The following is a 16705-nucleotide window of genomic DNA, read 5'->3' on the forward strand; positions in this document are numbered from 1 at the left end:
GCTTGGCTCAGTAGCTCTACTGTGCAATTGAGAAAGCCTGGCGAAACAAGCTATTCCTCCCCCCCAAGGGAGGAGCCTCAGCCAGTGGAGAAAACAGAGGGTTTGCTCTGTAGCTCCTGTGCGATTGAGCAAGCCTGGCAAAGCAAGCTGTTTTGCAGAAGGAAGCAAGAGAGAGGGAGAAGGAAGCAGACGGCAGCCAGTTGCTTGGGGGCCTGATAGGAGCCCTCCAGGGCCGCATGCTTGACACCCCTGCTCTATAGTCTGGGTTGGGGCTTTTTGGTCTCCTTGTATGCACTGATGTGGAGATTCCCTTGGATCCCTGTGGCTGGAAAGCTCCGGATGAGACCAAGACTGAGCTCCCAGACGTAGTGCCCACGGGACCTCCGGTGCCTGCTGACAGCTTTCCTGGCGCCCACCGACTGCAAAGCATTCAGGGGGTTGCTGGAACTTTTGCCAAAGAAAGACTTTCCCCAAATGAAACTGTACTCGGACTCGTTATCCAATGAAGGTGTATTAAGTGACAAGACAGCAGCACACAAACACACCTTGCTGGGCAGGTTCTCTAGTGTGAACAAGGGATCGCCGGATGCAGACAGTCCTACGATTCTCGTAGAGAGAAGGCACTCGCCGTGGGCATCCCCTGGACCCTTGTTTATTGTCAGGCAGGGGTGGGATTCTAGCAAGAGCTCCTTTGCATATCAGGCCACACCCCCTGATGTAGCCAATCCTCCTGGAGCTTACAAGGCTCTTTTTTGAAAGCTGTTGGAGGATTGGCTACACCAGGGAGGTGTGGCCTCATATTCAAAGGAGCTCCTGCTAGAATTCCACCCCTGCTGTCAGATACGGCTTTCAAGCATGATCTGTCCCCCTCTGATGCTCACAGGGACCCTTTGTGCCCTGAATGAGACCAGGCGGGCTTGCGTTTACAGAGGAAGGCCTCGATCCCTTCTCGTCCGTCTGCCAGGGCGAGATTGTCCACCATGACGCCCGTCGTTGTCCGGTAGGCCGTCTCCATATCCTGAGCCATCTGCTTGTAAAAAGTGACTTTCCCCAGGGCCAAAACGGACCGGCTGCTCTCGCATATTTTCCTGGCGATTCTCAGCGTCTCGTCTTCCAGCTTCTCGGCTGGGACCACCCGGCTGACCAGCCCATGAAGAAGGGCCTCCCGGGCTGTTAGGGGCTCCCCCGTGAACAGCATCTCCAGCGCCACCTGCAGGGATAAACATAGGGAGCAGAGGTCCACCAGTGGCTGTTAGCTGCAAGAAAGAGATGTAAGACTATGACTGGGGCAGTGCAAGCTTGGTGCTTGGGAGGCAACAGCAGGAAGACTTCTAGAGTTCTGGCCATAGAATCATAGAGTTGGAAGGGACCATACGGGCCATCTAGTCCAGGGGTGGCCAGCGGTAGCTCTCCAGATGTTTTTTGCCTACAACTCCCATCAGCCCCAGCCATTGGCCATGCTAGCTGGGGCTGATGGGAGTTGTAGGCAAAAAAACATCTGGAGAGCTACCGTTGGCCACCCGTGATCTAGTCCAACCGCCTGCTCAATGCAGGATCAGCCTAGAGTGGGGGTGGCCAACATGAGGCTCGGGAGCCACATGTGGCTCTTTCACACACATTGTGGGGCTCTTGAAACCTCTCCCCAACACCCCATTGGCCAGCTTGGAGAAGGCATTTAAATCACTTCTCTGAGCCAAGCCAGCTGGCAGCTTGCAGAACAAGCTGGGATTATTTATTTATTTATTACTTTAAGCGGACTCAGGGCGGCTAACAACATTCATTTTTACAAATTAAAAACCAATAAAAATTAGCTACAGTTTTAAGTTATTTAAAAACATTTCATTTCATGGTGCTGTATCACTACAATATAATATATGCGGTGATCATGTGGTACTCTGTAATGATGTAGGGTGGCAGCTCTCTCCCGGTTAGATCTCAAAGGCCTGTCGAAACAGTTCAGTCTTACAGGCCCTGCGGAAAGTGGAGAGATCGCACAGGGCCCTTATGTTCTCCGGGAGAGCATTCCACAATTCTGAGTAGTAGAAGAACCAAATCCCCATGAAAGAAGGCTCCAAAGGTTGATTATGTCCTTAACGTGTCTGAAGAAGATGAAGATGAAGAAGATATTGGATTTATATCCCGCCCTCCACTCCGAAGAGTCTCAAAGCGGCTCACAATCTCCTTTACCTCCCCCCCACACAACAGACACCCTGTGAGGTAGATGAAGATATTGGATTTATATCCCGCCCTCCACTCCAAAGAGTCTCAGAGCGGCTCACAATCTCCTTCACCTTCCTCCCCCACAACAGACACCCTGTGAGGTAGATGAAGATATTGGATTTATATCCCACCCTCCACTCCGAAGAGTCTCAGAGCGGCTCACAATCTCCTTTACCTTCCTCCCCCACAACAGACACCCTCTGAGGTGGATGGGGCTGGAGAGGACAACCTCTGCCAGAGCTATGGCTGACCCAAGGCCATCCCAGCAGGTGCAAGTGGAGGAGTCGGGAATCAAACCCGGTTCTCCCAGAAAAGAGTCCGCACACTTAACCACTACACCAAACTGGCTCTGTCGACTTCCTGGTACACGTTTCACATCGCAATGCTTTCTCACAGAGCCAGTCCTGAATTTTTAAGCAAGGACGTTTTTCCACTGACGTCAAGCTACAACAACTACTTTTTACACCTCTTAAAATAGGCACATGCTGATGCCTTCTTTCACGCGCCTATTGTAAGAGGTGTAAGAAGTTGTCGTTGCAGCTTGACGCCAGTGGAAAAACATCCTTGCTTAAAAATTCAGGACTGGCTCTGTGAGAAAGCACTGCGATGTGAAACGTGTACCAGGAAGTCAACAGACACATTAAGGACATAATCAACCTTTGGAGCCTTCTTTCATGGGGATTTGGTTCTTCTGCTACTCAGAAGGAAACTGGTTGCCACATGGATTTACGGACTATTTATGAACTGTTGGCATAGAACCTACCCCTTACGAATTCCATTGTTCACAGAGTATTCTTGTATTTTGTCTGAAGAAATAGTTTGTTTACATTCATTTGTGCACAGTTGTTTATTGTGCTATTGTACTGTGCAGCCACTTTGTTGGCAGCTTGGGGAAGGCAGTTAAAGTTGCTTTCTTTCCACCTCTCCCTCCCTTCCATCTATCTGCCTGCCTGTCTTCCTTCCTTGCGGCTCTCAAACATCTGACGGTCATGTTGTGTGGCTCTCAAACATCTGACATTTCTTCTATGTGGCTCTTACATAAAACAAGTTTGGCCACCTCTGCTATTGCTATGTTGAACGTAAGTGTACTATCTATGCTTGCCCATTGAAGAAAGCCAGGTAGGCTGAAATGCGTTGGGTTGCATTATGTCCCATTTGTTTTCATTGTATAATTTTAACTTGTATTGAGGCTATCATTGGGCTCATAACTGTTTTTAAATTGTTCTGTAGTAAATGCATGTATTTTTGATGTCCCACATTAGTTGTTTTTGATAATGGGCCCTCAAGATTTGTGTTTATTTAACCTTCCAGGTCCTTAGAAACAGAGAGTTGGAAGGGACTTCGAGGTTCAACTAGTTCAGCCTCCTGCACAATGCAGGAGTATCATAAATCGATGGTGCGGTCTCATTTGGAATACTGTGTGCAATTCTGGTCACCACATCTCAATAAGGATATTATAGCATTGGAAAAAGTGCAGAAAAGGGCAACTAGAATGATTAAAGGGTTGGAACACTTTCCCTATGAAGAAAGGTTAAAACGCTTGGGGCTCTTTAGCTTGGAGAAACGTCGACTGTGGGGTGACATGATAGAGGTTTACAAGATAATGCATGGGATGGAGAAAGTAGAGAAAGAAGTACTTTTCTCCCTTTCTCACAATACAAGAACTTGTGGGCATTCAATGAAATTGCTGAGCAGTCAGGTTGAAACGGATAAAAAGAAGTACTTCTTCACCCAAAGGGTGATTAACATGTGGAATTCACTGCCACAGGAGGTGGCGGCGGCTACAAGAATAGACAGCTTCAAGAGGGGGTTAGATAAAAATATGGAGCAGAGGTCCATCAGTGGCTATTAGCCACAGTGTGTATATATATGTGTGTGTATATATATATAATTTTTTTGGCCACTGTGTGACACAGAGTGTTGGACTGGATGGGCCATTGGCCTGATCCAACATGGCTTTTCTTATGTTCTTATGAGATTCACAAATATCTCCCCTCCACACCCCAGTTACCCCTGGGGGGTAATTCAATTATTTAGGTTAAGTTTCCTATTCCCCCTCCTTTCTTTCCTGCCAATCTCTTCTGCCCATGGAAATCCTCCCGCAAATTCAAGCCCATCCCTCTCAAACTCCTGTCCGTCAACAAATGTTATCTCCCCGTTCCATCTGTTTGCCGAGTATGACTGCTTTCCATTGTAGCCCGACCTTCCACCCTAACGGACAGGCCTCATTTTGGGTAGGAGCTCCGGAACCTCTACATTTTATTGTGCTCTTTCTTTCTTAAACCCCGCTTCAAATAATTGCTTCTGGTCTCTGTTGTTCAAACCCCTTTGAGAATTTTGCTGAACTCTTAAGATTTGACAAACTTTCAAATATTTTTCTCCACAAAAAAAAGGGGAAAATAACCCAAACGTATAAAGCAGACAGATAGAAATCTTCCTCATGCCACTGTGGCCACATAGGAAAAAGTCATTTAAAAAGTTATGATGGGAGTGAGGTTTTATTATGACAATTCTAATTCAAGAAGCATTTTAAGGTGGATGCTGAGGTGATATAATTTAGTATACCTTCTGGTGATGTCAGGGGTGTGTTGCATATGCAAATAAGTTGTGCAAATGAATTGTGCTGATGAGCTCCGGCACCTCTTTTTCTACAAAATGACCCCCGCTAACGGCCCCTCCCTCTGGAACGGCCTCCCAGAAGAGCTCGGATCCAGCCCCTCCCTGTGGGCTCCCCCCCCCCCCAAACTCATGAGAGGGGCTTGTTCCGAAGGGCGCTTGGCTGAAAATGAGTTATTGATTTTTGTGGCTGCAAAGGTTATCTGTATCCGTCTTGAAGGACACTTGATTGAAACGCCTTGGGAGGTAATTCTCTCTCTCTCTCTTTTTATGCCGTAGCTGTCTTCTTCTAGTTGCAATGTGTCTTACTGTAATTTTACTGCCAATCTATCTTTAGCCGCTTTAAACAGAGGGGAGGAGACAGAGTTTGAAATAAACAAACTGACACGTTAACTACCGTAAAATGCTGGCTGCATATCCAAGGTCAAAAACTTTGAAGACGGAAGGAAGGAGGGGAGGAAGGAAGGAGGGAAGGATGGATGGATGGAAGGAAGGAAGGAAGGAAGGAAGGAAGGAAGGAAGGAAGGAAGGAAGGAAGGAAGGAGGGAGGGAAGGAAGGAGGGAAAGAAGGAAGGAAGGAAGGAAGGAAGGAAGGAAGGAAGGAAGGAAGGAAGGAAGGAAGGAAGGAAGGAAGGAAGGAAGGAAGGAAGGAAGGAAGGAAGGCGGGAAAGAAGGAGGGAAGGAATGAAGGAAGGAGAGAAGGAAGGAAGGAGGAAAGGAAGGAAGAAAGGACGGAAGGATGGAGGGAAGGATGGAAGGAAGGAACAGGGGAAGGAAGGAAGGAAGGAAGGAAGGAAGGAAGGAAGGAAGGAAGGAAGGAAGGAAAATAGAGGGAGGAGGGAGAAAGAGGTGGCAAGAAAACAACTTTAAATGCATTCTCCCAGTCATCTGCTGGCTTGGCTTGAAGAAGGGATTTAAAGAGACAAACGCCTTTTCCAAGCCAGCCGACAGGGCAGTAGGGGCTTTGACAGCCACACTATATGTGTGAAAGAGTCACAGTTTGGCCACCCCTGATTTAGGAGGACTCACAGAAACAGAGTTGGAAGGGATCTCCAGGGTCAATTGGGATTGCCCAATTTGTCTGCACACCCATTGTATCAACTTGGTTACATAGTTTATATTATTATACACTTCCTGTGTGTAATTCTGCCGTATGATAAATAACTAAATTTCCCTCCATTGTGCAGGGGGTTGGACCAGAGGACCCTGGGTGTGGGGGTCCCTTCCAACTCTACGATTCTGTTATTTGAATTTGTCAGTGGGGTGTTTTTATAATCTCTGTTTTTATGGGGTTTTTTAATACTGGGTTTTAATTAATACCTAGAAATGCTTTGGTTTTCTTGTTTTGTAAGCCGTCTCCTGGGGAGGGGGCGACCAGAGGATCCAGGATTAAGATGGACTTCAGGACGTCCTGAAGCCCATCTTAATATCTACATAAAGTGGGAGAAGTGAACAGTCAACCTGGGAAGAAAAGGAACTGGACTCACCTGTTGAATTGTGAACTGTACGAGAACTGACTTGTTGCTTTCCCTTTAAAATGTACCGTTCTGTTGGCATTTCTGTATGAATGCATTTTGTGATTTAATAATAGGCATGTAAGATTTTTCTATTTCTGTTGTCTGTACTTGATTAAGAAATTCTTGTTAGCAGTATCTAGACAGTATACACAGCTTAGCTTCTCTCCTTGCCCCGTCTCCTGGAGAGGTGGCATAAAAGCTTTCTGAATAAACACACAAATAAAATGTGGCTGTTCCTACATCAAAAGAGGGGCACGGAAGCTGGGAGAGTTCCCGAATTAGGTGGGACAACTTATCATCTTCTCAGCAACGCCTACCTTCCTAGGGAGAGATCTCCCCACGGGCACGGCCGGCGTTGAGCAGAACAGTCCGACATTCACTCCGGGGGTGGCAAATGTGGATTCTTCGCTCGCCACAGCAATATCACAGCTCGCGACCAGCTGGCAGCCGGCAGCCGTGGCGAGGCCGTCGACCTTGGCAATGACGGGTACCGGAAGCTTTGAAAGCAAGGTCATGAGCTGAAGGGATCAAGAAGAGAGACGTCACCCTTCTCTGGCAAAAAGAACCGTGAGCAACATTTGTTGGGAAGAAGAACAGTAGGTTTTTATACCCTGCCCTTCACTATCTGAAAGCGGCCCCGTGGCGCAGAGCGGTAAAGCAGCAGTACTGCAGTACTGTGGTCTGAACTCTCTGCTCACGACATGAGTTCGATTCCGGCAGAAGCTGGATTCAGGTAGCCGGCCCAAGGTTGACTCAGCCTTCCATCCTTCTGAGGTTGGTAAAATGAGTCCCCAGCTTGCGGGGGGGGGGGAGTGTAAAAGACTGGGGAAGGCAATGGCAAACCACCCCGTAAAAAGTCTGCCGTGAAAACAACATCACCATAGAGTCGGAAACGACTGGTGCTTGAACAGGGGACCTTTCCTTTCCTTACTATCTGAAAGAATCCTGAAGCGGCTTACAATCACCTTCCCTTCCTCTCCCCAAAACAGACACTCTGAGGCAGGTGGGGCTGAGAGAACCAGGGCTTTTTTTGTAGCAGGAGCTCCTTTGCATATTAGGCCACACAACCCTGATGTAGCCAATCCTCCTGGAGCTTACAGGGCTCTTCGTAGAGGGCCAACTGTAAGCTCCAGGAAGATTGGCTGCATCAGAGGGGTGTGGTCTAATAGGCCAAAGAGTTCCAGCTACAAAAAAAAAAAAGCCATGGAGAGAGCCATGACTGTCCCAAGGTCACCCAGGAGGCTTCATGGGGAGGAGTGGGGAATCAAACCCGGTTCTCCAGATTACAGTCCACTGCTCTTAACCTGTCATGACTCAGAGGGTGGGGGAGGGTATTACCAATTGCTGCCACCACTCTGGGTTAAGGGTTCCCCTTGAGAATGCCCAGAGTTCCCTCCCAAGCCCTTCAGGCCTCCTTTAGCTTAGGCCAAATAATAAGCGTGAGGACCAGGCAGAGTGAACAACAGAAAAAAAAGGTTTATTTAAAAGATCAGTCAGTGCAATATAACAAACAAGGTGCATTAAACAGTAAAAGGGGTGAAGGGAAAATAAACCCCTAACGCTTTTATCTATACAGTCCCTACTCTAATAACTAATACTCACCCCCTTGTGTAAGGGATCTTTCCCCTGCTGCAAGCTCTCTAGGCCAGTGGCCCCCAACCTTTTTGGCAACAGGGACCGGTTTGGTGGAAGACAATTTTTCCATGGACCAGTGGGAGTGGGGAGGGGGGAGCTGGGTTTTTTGCTGCCCCAGGCTGCCCCCAAGCCCACACACCATCCCTGCCCCCACATGGGGGTCTTTAAATAAGGAGTAGGTGAAGGTCTCTGCCTCACTCCATGGCCTGGTTGCTAACGGGCCACGGACCAGTGCTGGTCCTTGGCCCGGGGGTTGGGGACCCCTGCTCTAGGCTACAGCCTGCCTCCAGCTCTGCCTCCTAGGACAAGAACACACCCTGCCTGGGCTTGGCCTTTTTATGTTCTCTTCCCATGCCCCACCCCTCTCTGGGCCAATTTCCCTCCAAAACCTTGCCACCCGATCAGAGAAACAGAAGGGATCCTGGGAAATGTAGGCTTTTCAGTATAACTCCGAGGCAGGCTTCTCTGGAGCCTGTAGGCCTCACTAGGCCCAGGATCATGACATAACCAGTGCACCAAACTGGCTCCCAAGACTGTTCTTTGGGAACTGATGCTCTGGAGATGATATTCCAGGGCTTTCCTGCATTCTCATTTCCCTTGCACGAAAGTTCCTGATGCTTCAGGGTGGGGTAGGATGTGGTGGGGTTTCCTGTTCCGCACGTGTTTTGCTCCCTCTAGTGCTCAGTTTGAGCTTACACCACTTTATGTTTGGCATAAAAAACCCTCCATTTAAATCTGCAGGGAGATATGCCAGACATAAACCCATGTAACATCAAATTGACCACTAGGGGGAGCCAGCTTAACTGTTAGGTAGACAGAGTGGTGAGATAACAAGAATGCCAACATGAAGACTGCACCCCAGGTTTCCATGGTTCTAGTTCATGGGTGGCCAAACGGTGGCTCAGGAGCCCATGTGGCTCTTCCACATATATTGTGTGGCTCTAAAAGTTCCACCCCCTAAAAAAAACAACCCTGCTGGACAGCTTGGAGAAAGTTTGTCTCTTTAAATCATTTTGCCAAGTCAGCCAGTGTCTTGGAGAATGCGTTATATAGTTAAAAGTTGCTTTCTTTCCCCCTTTTTCTCCCTCCCCCATCTAACTGCATTCTTTCCAGCTTTCTTTTCAGCTTTCTTTCCTTACAGCTCTCAAACATCTGACACTCATGTCTTGCAGCTCTCAAACATCTGAAATTTAATCTATGAGGCTCTTATGTTAAGCAAGTTTGGCCATCTGTTCTAGTTCAATTCTCCAAACCATTCTAGCTCTCAAAACCAAGGCTCATTAAAATTTAGGCACAAGAAAAAAATATCAATTAAACTGATTGGCGGTGGACTCCACCGGTGTGGCAACTCACGTCAGCGCAGGTCTCGAAGACTTCGAGGTGATGTTTCTTGTCTGCCTCATGAGACAATTCCTTCAAGTCATGCCCTGAGGAGAAAACAGGTCCTTCGCCTTGGAAGCGTTTGGTGAAAGGAAACAGGACAGAAACGTGCGTCACAAATTTGTACTTTATAGATATTCGATACCACTGTTGTTCTGAAGTCTGATTATTCCCATATTGACAGTTGGCACCGGGAAACTAATCCACTACTACTGCTTGCTGTGCTTTTGAGGACACAAAACAAGCTACCCTTTTTGACTCCCAGAGACTGGGAAACCGAGACCCTCCCCAGTTCCTTTGGCCACAGGAAGGAGACACACAGTTGCCTTCACCTAACCGCCAACACCCAAAGTGGAATGGATTATGCCAAAATCCAATACAGCCCACATGGTTGGATGCAAATTCTGGGATGTATGCCTAACTACATAGCTGCCAAAGGAAGTGTCTCTCTATGGCAGCAGACACAAGGGATGTGTTCCATTCCTTCCTTCTGAATCTAGAAGGAAACATCAGGGTGAACTATACCAGGAGTCCCCAACCTCTGGGCTGTGGACCAGTACCGGTCCATGGCCTGTTAGCAACTGGGCCACGAATTATATAATTATTTCATTATATATCACAATGTAGTAGCAGTAGCAGTAATAATAACAATAACAACAACAGTAATTATAAGACATTGGATTTATATCCTGCCCTCCACTATGAATTTCAGAGCGGCTCACAATCTCCTTTACCTTCCTCCCCCACAACAGACATCCTATGAGGTGGGTGGGGCTGAGAGAGCTCTCCCCAGAAGCTGCCCTTTCAATGACTACTCTGTGAGAAGCTATGGCTGACCCAAGGCCATTCCAGCAGCTGCAAGTGGAGGAGTGGGGAATCAAACCCGGTTCTCCCAGATAAGAGTCCGCAAACTTAACCACCACACCAAACACTTTAGAAATAAAGTGCACAATTGTATCATTCTAAAACCATCCCCCGCCCGGTGGAAAAATTGTCTTCCACAAAACCGGCCCCTGGTGCCAAAAAGGTTGGGGACCGCTGAACTGTATGACTGGAAGAGGACAATGGAATCACAGGTGGAAACTGAACTTCGGGAGTCAGCATAAAGGTGGAAGTTAAAATCACAAGCATGAAGAACAGAGGAGAGGCAAAGTTGGAAGGGCAGAATGGCCATGTAGGAGCTGAAGAAGAATGTAACTTGAATGTAAGTCCAGTAGCACCTTTGAGACCAACAAGAATTTTAGGGTATAAACTTCCAAGAGTCGAAGATCTCTTCGTCAGACCCATCAGGAAAGTTTATACCCTCAAACTCTGGTCAATTTTAAGTTGCTACTGGACTTGAATCTTACTGTTGTTTCTGCAGACAAACATGGTCTACAGAACTATCTAAAACTATCAGAAAATAGGCAAAGACCTATATGTTGAAAGCAAATACTTTATAGTATCCCAGGGGTGGCCAACGGTAGCTCTCCAGATGTTTTTTTTTTGCCTACAACTCCTATCAGCCCCAGCCATTGGTCATGCTGGCTGGGGCTGATGGGAGTTGTAGGCAAAAAACATCTAAAGAGCTACCGTTGGCCACCCCTGTAGTATCCTGTTGAGCTCCTTCTTGAAGATCATCTTTTAACATATCTTGAATACTATTACTTATTCAGGGGTGTTGAACACATTTGTTATAAGGGCCGGATCTGACATCAATGAGACCTTGCTGGGCCAGGCCTTGTGTGTCATAAAATGTAATGCTAGGTAGCAGAGATACAAACTTTATAAAGGACACAGACAAACACAAGTAAAGATTTAAAAAAATCCCTTAAAATAAAATATGCTTAAAATGTAATCACTTGTACAATATCTTGTTTAACAGTTTCTGATAACAGACACCTCTTGCTCTGAATAATTGCATCAAAATCTGGAGACAATGTCTGTGCTGTTGCAATCTTGAGTATGCTGTTCAGGTGCTGTTCAAGTGTGTGTATAAATTGTGAACCTACTTTGGATTACAGAAATCTCATGGTCAGTGCTTGGAGCCTAGGACCTAGGGCAAAACATGAAATGGCTGGGAATTGTGAACTTTTGTACTTGTTTCATGTGTTGGTTAGCTAATGGAGAAAATAGGGGTTTTGCTTTGTAGCTCCTGTGCGATTGAGCAAGCAAGCCTGGCAAAGCAAGCTGTGATGCAGAAGGAAGCAAGAGAGAGGGAGAAGGAAGCAAATGACAGCCAGTTGCTCGGGGACCTGATAGCAGCCCTCTGGGGGCCTGATCCGGCCCTTGGGCCGCACATTTGGCATCCATGTCTTATGTGATATTGATAAAAAATTAATTTAAAAAAGAAAACTGACAAAAATTCTAAAAAATTATTCAAGACAAATGAATAGTTCCCAATAATTTCTTATCGGATTAAAAATGATGTTCTCCCCAAAAACAAATCTTATCATGATCATTTTCTTTTGACTTGCCCAATGTATATAAGCACTGAGTACTTATGTATTTCTGGGAATGCCTGCGCTTCACAGTTAAAAACAATGTAAGATGGTTTGAAATGTTGACTATTTGTACACATCTGCATTACAACTACCACACTATATTTCCAATTTATCTTGTATTTGCTTTTATGCTTCTGGAGAGATCTTGCTGCCCCTATAAGGAAATATTGCTGTCTCCCTGTTGTTTGGTTTTGTTTTGTCTGTTGAAAAAATTCCAATAATACTATTTATATCATCATTACAATATTAATTAAAAGAAGAAGAAGAAGAAGAAGATGATGATGATGATATCGGATTTATATCCCGCCCTCCACTCCGAAGAGTCTCAGAGCGGCTCACAATCTCCTTTACCTTCCCCCCCCCCCACAACAGACACCCTTTGAGGTAGATGAAGACATTGGATTTATATCCTGCACTCCACTCCGAAGAGTCTCAGAGCAGCTGACAATCTCCTTTACCTTACCCCACCCCCCCCCCACAACAGACACCCTGTGAGGTAGATGAAGATACTGGATTTATATCCCGCCCTCCACTCCAAAGAGTCTCAGAGTGGCTCACAATCTCCTTTACCTTCCTCCCCCTCCACAACAGACACCCTGTGAGGTAGATGAAGATATCGGATTTATATCCCACTCTCCACTCTGAAGAGTCTCAGAGCGGCTCACAATCTCCTTTACCTTCCCCCCCCCACAACAGACACCCTGTGAGGTAGATGAAGACATTGGATTTATATCCTGCACTCCACTCCGAAGAGTCTCAGAGCAGCTCACAATCTCCTTTACCTTACCCCCCCCCACAACAGACACCCTGTGAGGTAGATGAAGATACTGGATTTATATCCCGCCCTCCACTCCAAAGAGTCTCAGAGTGGCTCACAATCTCCTTTACCTTCCTCCCCCCCCCCCACAACAGACAACCTGTGAGGTAGATGATATTGGAGTTATATCCCACCCTTCACTCTGAAGAGTCTCAGAGTGGCTCACAATCTCCTTTACCTTCCTACGATAATTAAATACGATCATTAAATTCAGGAAAGGGACCACGGAACATACAGGGGACAGAGAAGGCAAGATGATTTGGTGTCAAAAATCAGGATAAGACTGAACTAGCTTATGAATGGTGTCAGATGATAGAACCTTGTCCTACAAATAACAGATAATTTTTTTTAAAAAAGACACCTGAAATGATAATGACTCGCAGGTCCGGGCTGCTGCTATCATGCAGAAGGTCTTTGCGAAGAGACTTCATCATGGCGAGCGAGAGTGCGTTTCTTCGCTGAGGGTTGCTCAAGACGACATTCCTGCAAAAGGGAACTTTTACAAAAGGTGTCTTTGAAACCTACAGGGCTCAAAACGTCGACCGGATTATGTGGATTGGGAAGACGTGCTCGCTTCCTGCAAAAATACGTGACCGAGATAAAACGCAATAGACTTCTGTCACCAGATGAGGCTACAAGATAACCTCATCCCGTCTGTCATCTTGAAGGTGTTTGACAGCTTTTCTTACATCAGAAGCCCAAAGGCCTTGAATTGTAACTTCCATTCCTCTACGCAGGGCTTTTTTTTGGTAGCAGGAACTCCATTGCATATTAGGCCACGCCCCCGATGTAGCCAATCCTCCAAGAGCTTACAGGGCTCTTCGTACAGGGCCTACTGTTAGCTCCAGGAGGATTAGCTACAACCAGGAGGGTGTGGTCTAATATGCAAAGGAGTTCCTGCTACAAAAAAAGCTCACCCTCCAAAGCAGCCATTTTCCCCACAGAAACTGATATCTGTATTCTGCAGGGCTTTTTTATGCAGTAGGGACTCCTTTACATATTAGGCCACCCCACCACCCAATGTAACCAATCCCCCAAGAGCTTACAGTAGGCCCTGTAAGCTCTTGGAGGATTGGCTATATTACAGGGGTGTGGCCCAATATGCAAAGGAGCACCTGCTACAAAAAAAAAAGCCCTGGTAGTCTGGAGTCAAGAGACCATCAGGTGCCACCTGGAAGTTGGCAACCCCATCGCATACTCACCTGCCACAAAAATATGGCACAACTTATTTAAGGAGTGATTCTGCAAAGGTGTAAACATGGTGCGTTCTTTCTCCTTCTGCCTCAAATGTAAGGGTTTTTCTTCTTGCAAACCTTGGCTAGTGTTTGCTTGGGAGACCACCAAAAAAGTCCAGGGTCACTTCGCAGAGGTCAGCAATGGCAAACCACCTCTGAACGTCTCTTGCCTTGAAAACAAGCAAGGGCTCACCATAAGTCAGCTATCACTTGATGGCACTGCCCACCACCACCAAATCAGGCCTGGCTTCGACACATGTCCACAGGAGTTGATTTTGGCTCACGTTCAAATACCTTTTGCCTACCATTTTAACTTTGTCCCAGACTAAAGTCCACTGTTTTGCCTGATAGAAGCCAGCCGAACTCATGAGCGTTAATTACGCTGCACTTGGAGAGGTATTTCTCCACACATATGTCACTTTCAGGTTAAATTTTTTAACATATAAATAGGATACTCTATATCACTGTTTGGATTAGACTAGGGGTGGCCAAACTTGCTCGGTGTAAGAGCCACATAAAATAGATGTCAGATGTTTGAGAGCATCAAGACACGAACGTCAGATGCTTGAGAGCCTCCAGATATGGGGGAGGGAGGTGGAGGTGGAAAGAAAGCAACTTTTAACATTAAATGCATTCTCCAAGCTGCCGGCTGGCTTGGCGAAGTGATTTAAAGAGACGGAGTCTTTCTCCAAGCCAGCCAACAGGGCGGTGGGCTATTTCGAGAGCCACACAATATGTATGAAAGAGCCAAGCGTTGCTCCTGAGCCACAGTGTGGCCACTCCTGGATTAGACTGAAGGCCAAGTCCACACCCTGTGTGCCACACTCTTCCACATCATACAGCTGAAGTCTCTTGGCCACTGAAAAACACCGTTTTCTCCAGGGGAGCTAATCTCTGAAGTCCGGAGATGAGCTGGAATTCTGGGAGATTCCCCAGGTCCTCCCTGGAGGCTGGCATCCCTAGCTGGAACCTCTCCAGGAATGATAACTGATGCTCAGCCAACAGAGACGACTCCCCAACTCCTCACCCCCCCCCCGGAGGACATGCCGCTTTCAGCAGCGGGTGGTCCCTGTTGCCTCTCGTGCTTGCTAAACTCCCCCCCCTCCCCACCCCAAGTCCCCAGGATTCTCCTAACCCAGGGGTGGCTGAACTGTGGCTCTTAAAGCCCCCACTGCCCTGTCGGCCAGCTTCGAGAAGGAATTTGTCTCTTTAAATACTTCTCCAAGCCAAGCTAGTTGGTCGCTTGAAGAATGCATTGAAAGTTAAAGCTGCTTTCTTTCCACCTCTCCCTCCCTCCTATCTGCTTTCCTCCCTCCCCGTCTCGTGGCTCTCAGACATCTGATGTTGATTCAATGTGGTTCTTAAGAAAGTCTGGCCATTCCTGTCCTAACCCGAAACTGGCAATGTTAAACCCCAGGCACCCGTGAAGGAGTTCCATATCCAAAGCGCAGTGATTCCCTTGCCGAACTTGAGTTTTTGAACAATCGCCAGGAGCTGCGCCCATGGAACCCCCAGCGTGCGCACTTTGGACGTTCTCGTGTCTGATCCTGAGCCCTGGGCCCATGGAAGGTGTTCCGAGAGCCTCCCCGTAGGGTTGCCAATCCCCAGGTGGGGGCAGGGGATCTTCCGGTTTGGAAGCCTTCCCCTCGCTTCAGGGTCATCAGAAAGCGGGGGGGGGGGTGTGTGTGAAGGGAAATGTCTGCTGGGCACTCCATTATTCTCTATGGAGACTGATTCCCATGGGGTACAATGGAGAATGGATCTGTGGGTATCTGGGGCTTGGGGGGGGGGGCTGTTTTTTGAAGAAGAGGCAACAAATTTGCAGCATAGCATCCAGTGCCTCTCACCAAAATACCCTCCAAGGGGGGATCCAATTCTATGAGCTCCCAAAAGAAGGTACCCCTATCCTTCATTATTCCAAAGGGAGGGAAGGCATTTAAAAGGCGCACAGTCCCTTTAAGTGTGATGGCCCTTTGGAGTTCAATCACACCCTTGCTCCTGGCTCCACCCTCAAAGTCCCCAGATATTTCTTGTCGAACTTGAGTTTTTGAACAATCGCCGGGAGCTGCGCCCATGGAACCCCCATCGCACGCGCGCGCTTTGGCCGTACACGTGTATAACTAATACACGTTTCTGATTCCCATGCACGTGTGAATGCAAACTGCCCCCCCCTTGAGCCCTGGACCCGTGGAAGGTGGCGCACCCCCGGAGCTTCCCCCGCTCTCTCTGCGCCGCAGCCTCACCGGATACCGTCCGCCTGCCAGGCGCGGGTGAGCTTCGCCCCTCCGGCGGCGTCCGCGGGGGCCCCGCTGCTGAAGGCCAGCGCGCCCGGGCGGCCACGGAGCTTCGCCCGCAGGCCCAGCAAGCGCCCCGCCGCCGCCATGGCTTCCTCCGAGGCCCGGCTCGCTGCTGACCCCTGCTGGCAAGAGGCGCCGTCGCGGGAGGAGCCTAGAAAGAAAGTCCAACCTGTCCCGGCGGCAGGGAACTGGGGCAGCTGGGTTGCCAACTCCAATCCAAGAAATACCTGGGGTGGAGCCAGGAGCAAGGTTATGACAAGCACAATTGAAACCCAAGGGAGTTCTGGCCATCACACTTAAAGGGACCACACATCTTGTAAATGCTTTCCCTCCACTGGAAATAATGAAGGATAGGGGCACCTTCTTTGGGGGCTCAACAAATTGGACCCATTGGTCCAATCTTTTTGACGCTTGGTGGTTGTTTTGAGGAGAGTCACCAGACGCTATGCTGCAGGTTTGGTGCCTCTGCCTCAAAAAACAGCCCCTCCAGAGCTTCAGATACCCA

General features: G+C 47.9%; 1 protein-coding gene across 1 annotated transcript; it reads right to left on the bottom strand.

Moving 5' to 3' along the window:
- Positions 1–492: 492 nt before the first annotated feature.
- Positions 493–16297, bottom strand: ECHDC3 (enoyl-CoA hydratase domain containing 3). Its single transcript, XM_060245941.1, has 5 exons — positions 16147–16297; positions 13030–13151; positions 9342–9439; positions 6671–6871; positions 493–1210 (listed from the first exon to the last, which is right to left on the bottom strand). Exons 1-5 carry the CDS (start codon positions 16284–16286, stop codon positions 878–880), a joined length of 894 nt encoding a protein of 297 aa, XP_060101924.1. The 5' UTR covers positions 16287–16297; the 3' UTR covers positions 493–877.
- Positions 16298–16705: the final 408 nt, after the last annotated feature.

Source organism: Heteronotia binoei, chromosome 8, assembly GCF_032191835.1.
Source record: "Heteronotia binoei isolate CCM8104 ecotype False Entrance Well chromosome 8, APGP_CSIRO_Hbin_v1, whole genome shotgun sequence".
In the NCBI taxonomy this organism is placed as follows: domain Eukaryota; kingdom Metazoa; phylum Chordata; class Lepidosauria; order Squamata; family Gekkonidae; genus Heteronotia; species Heteronotia binoei.

Bases quoted from the DNA above. Each gene is read 5' to 3' on its own strand.
- ECHDC3 (XM_060245941.1), bottom strand. From the start codon at position 16,286: ATGGCGGCGGCGGGGCGCTTGCTGGGCCTGCGGGCGAAGCTCCGTGGC. The intron at 13,152-16,146 runs GTGAGGCTGCGG...TCCCTTTTGCAG, and splicing joins TGGCAGGCGGACGGTATCCG to GAATGTCGTCTTGAGCAACC. The intron at 1,211-6,670 runs GTAGGCGTTGCT...TTATCCCTGCAG, and splicing joins GGAGATCTCTCCCTAGGAAG to GTGGCGCTGGAGATGCTGTT.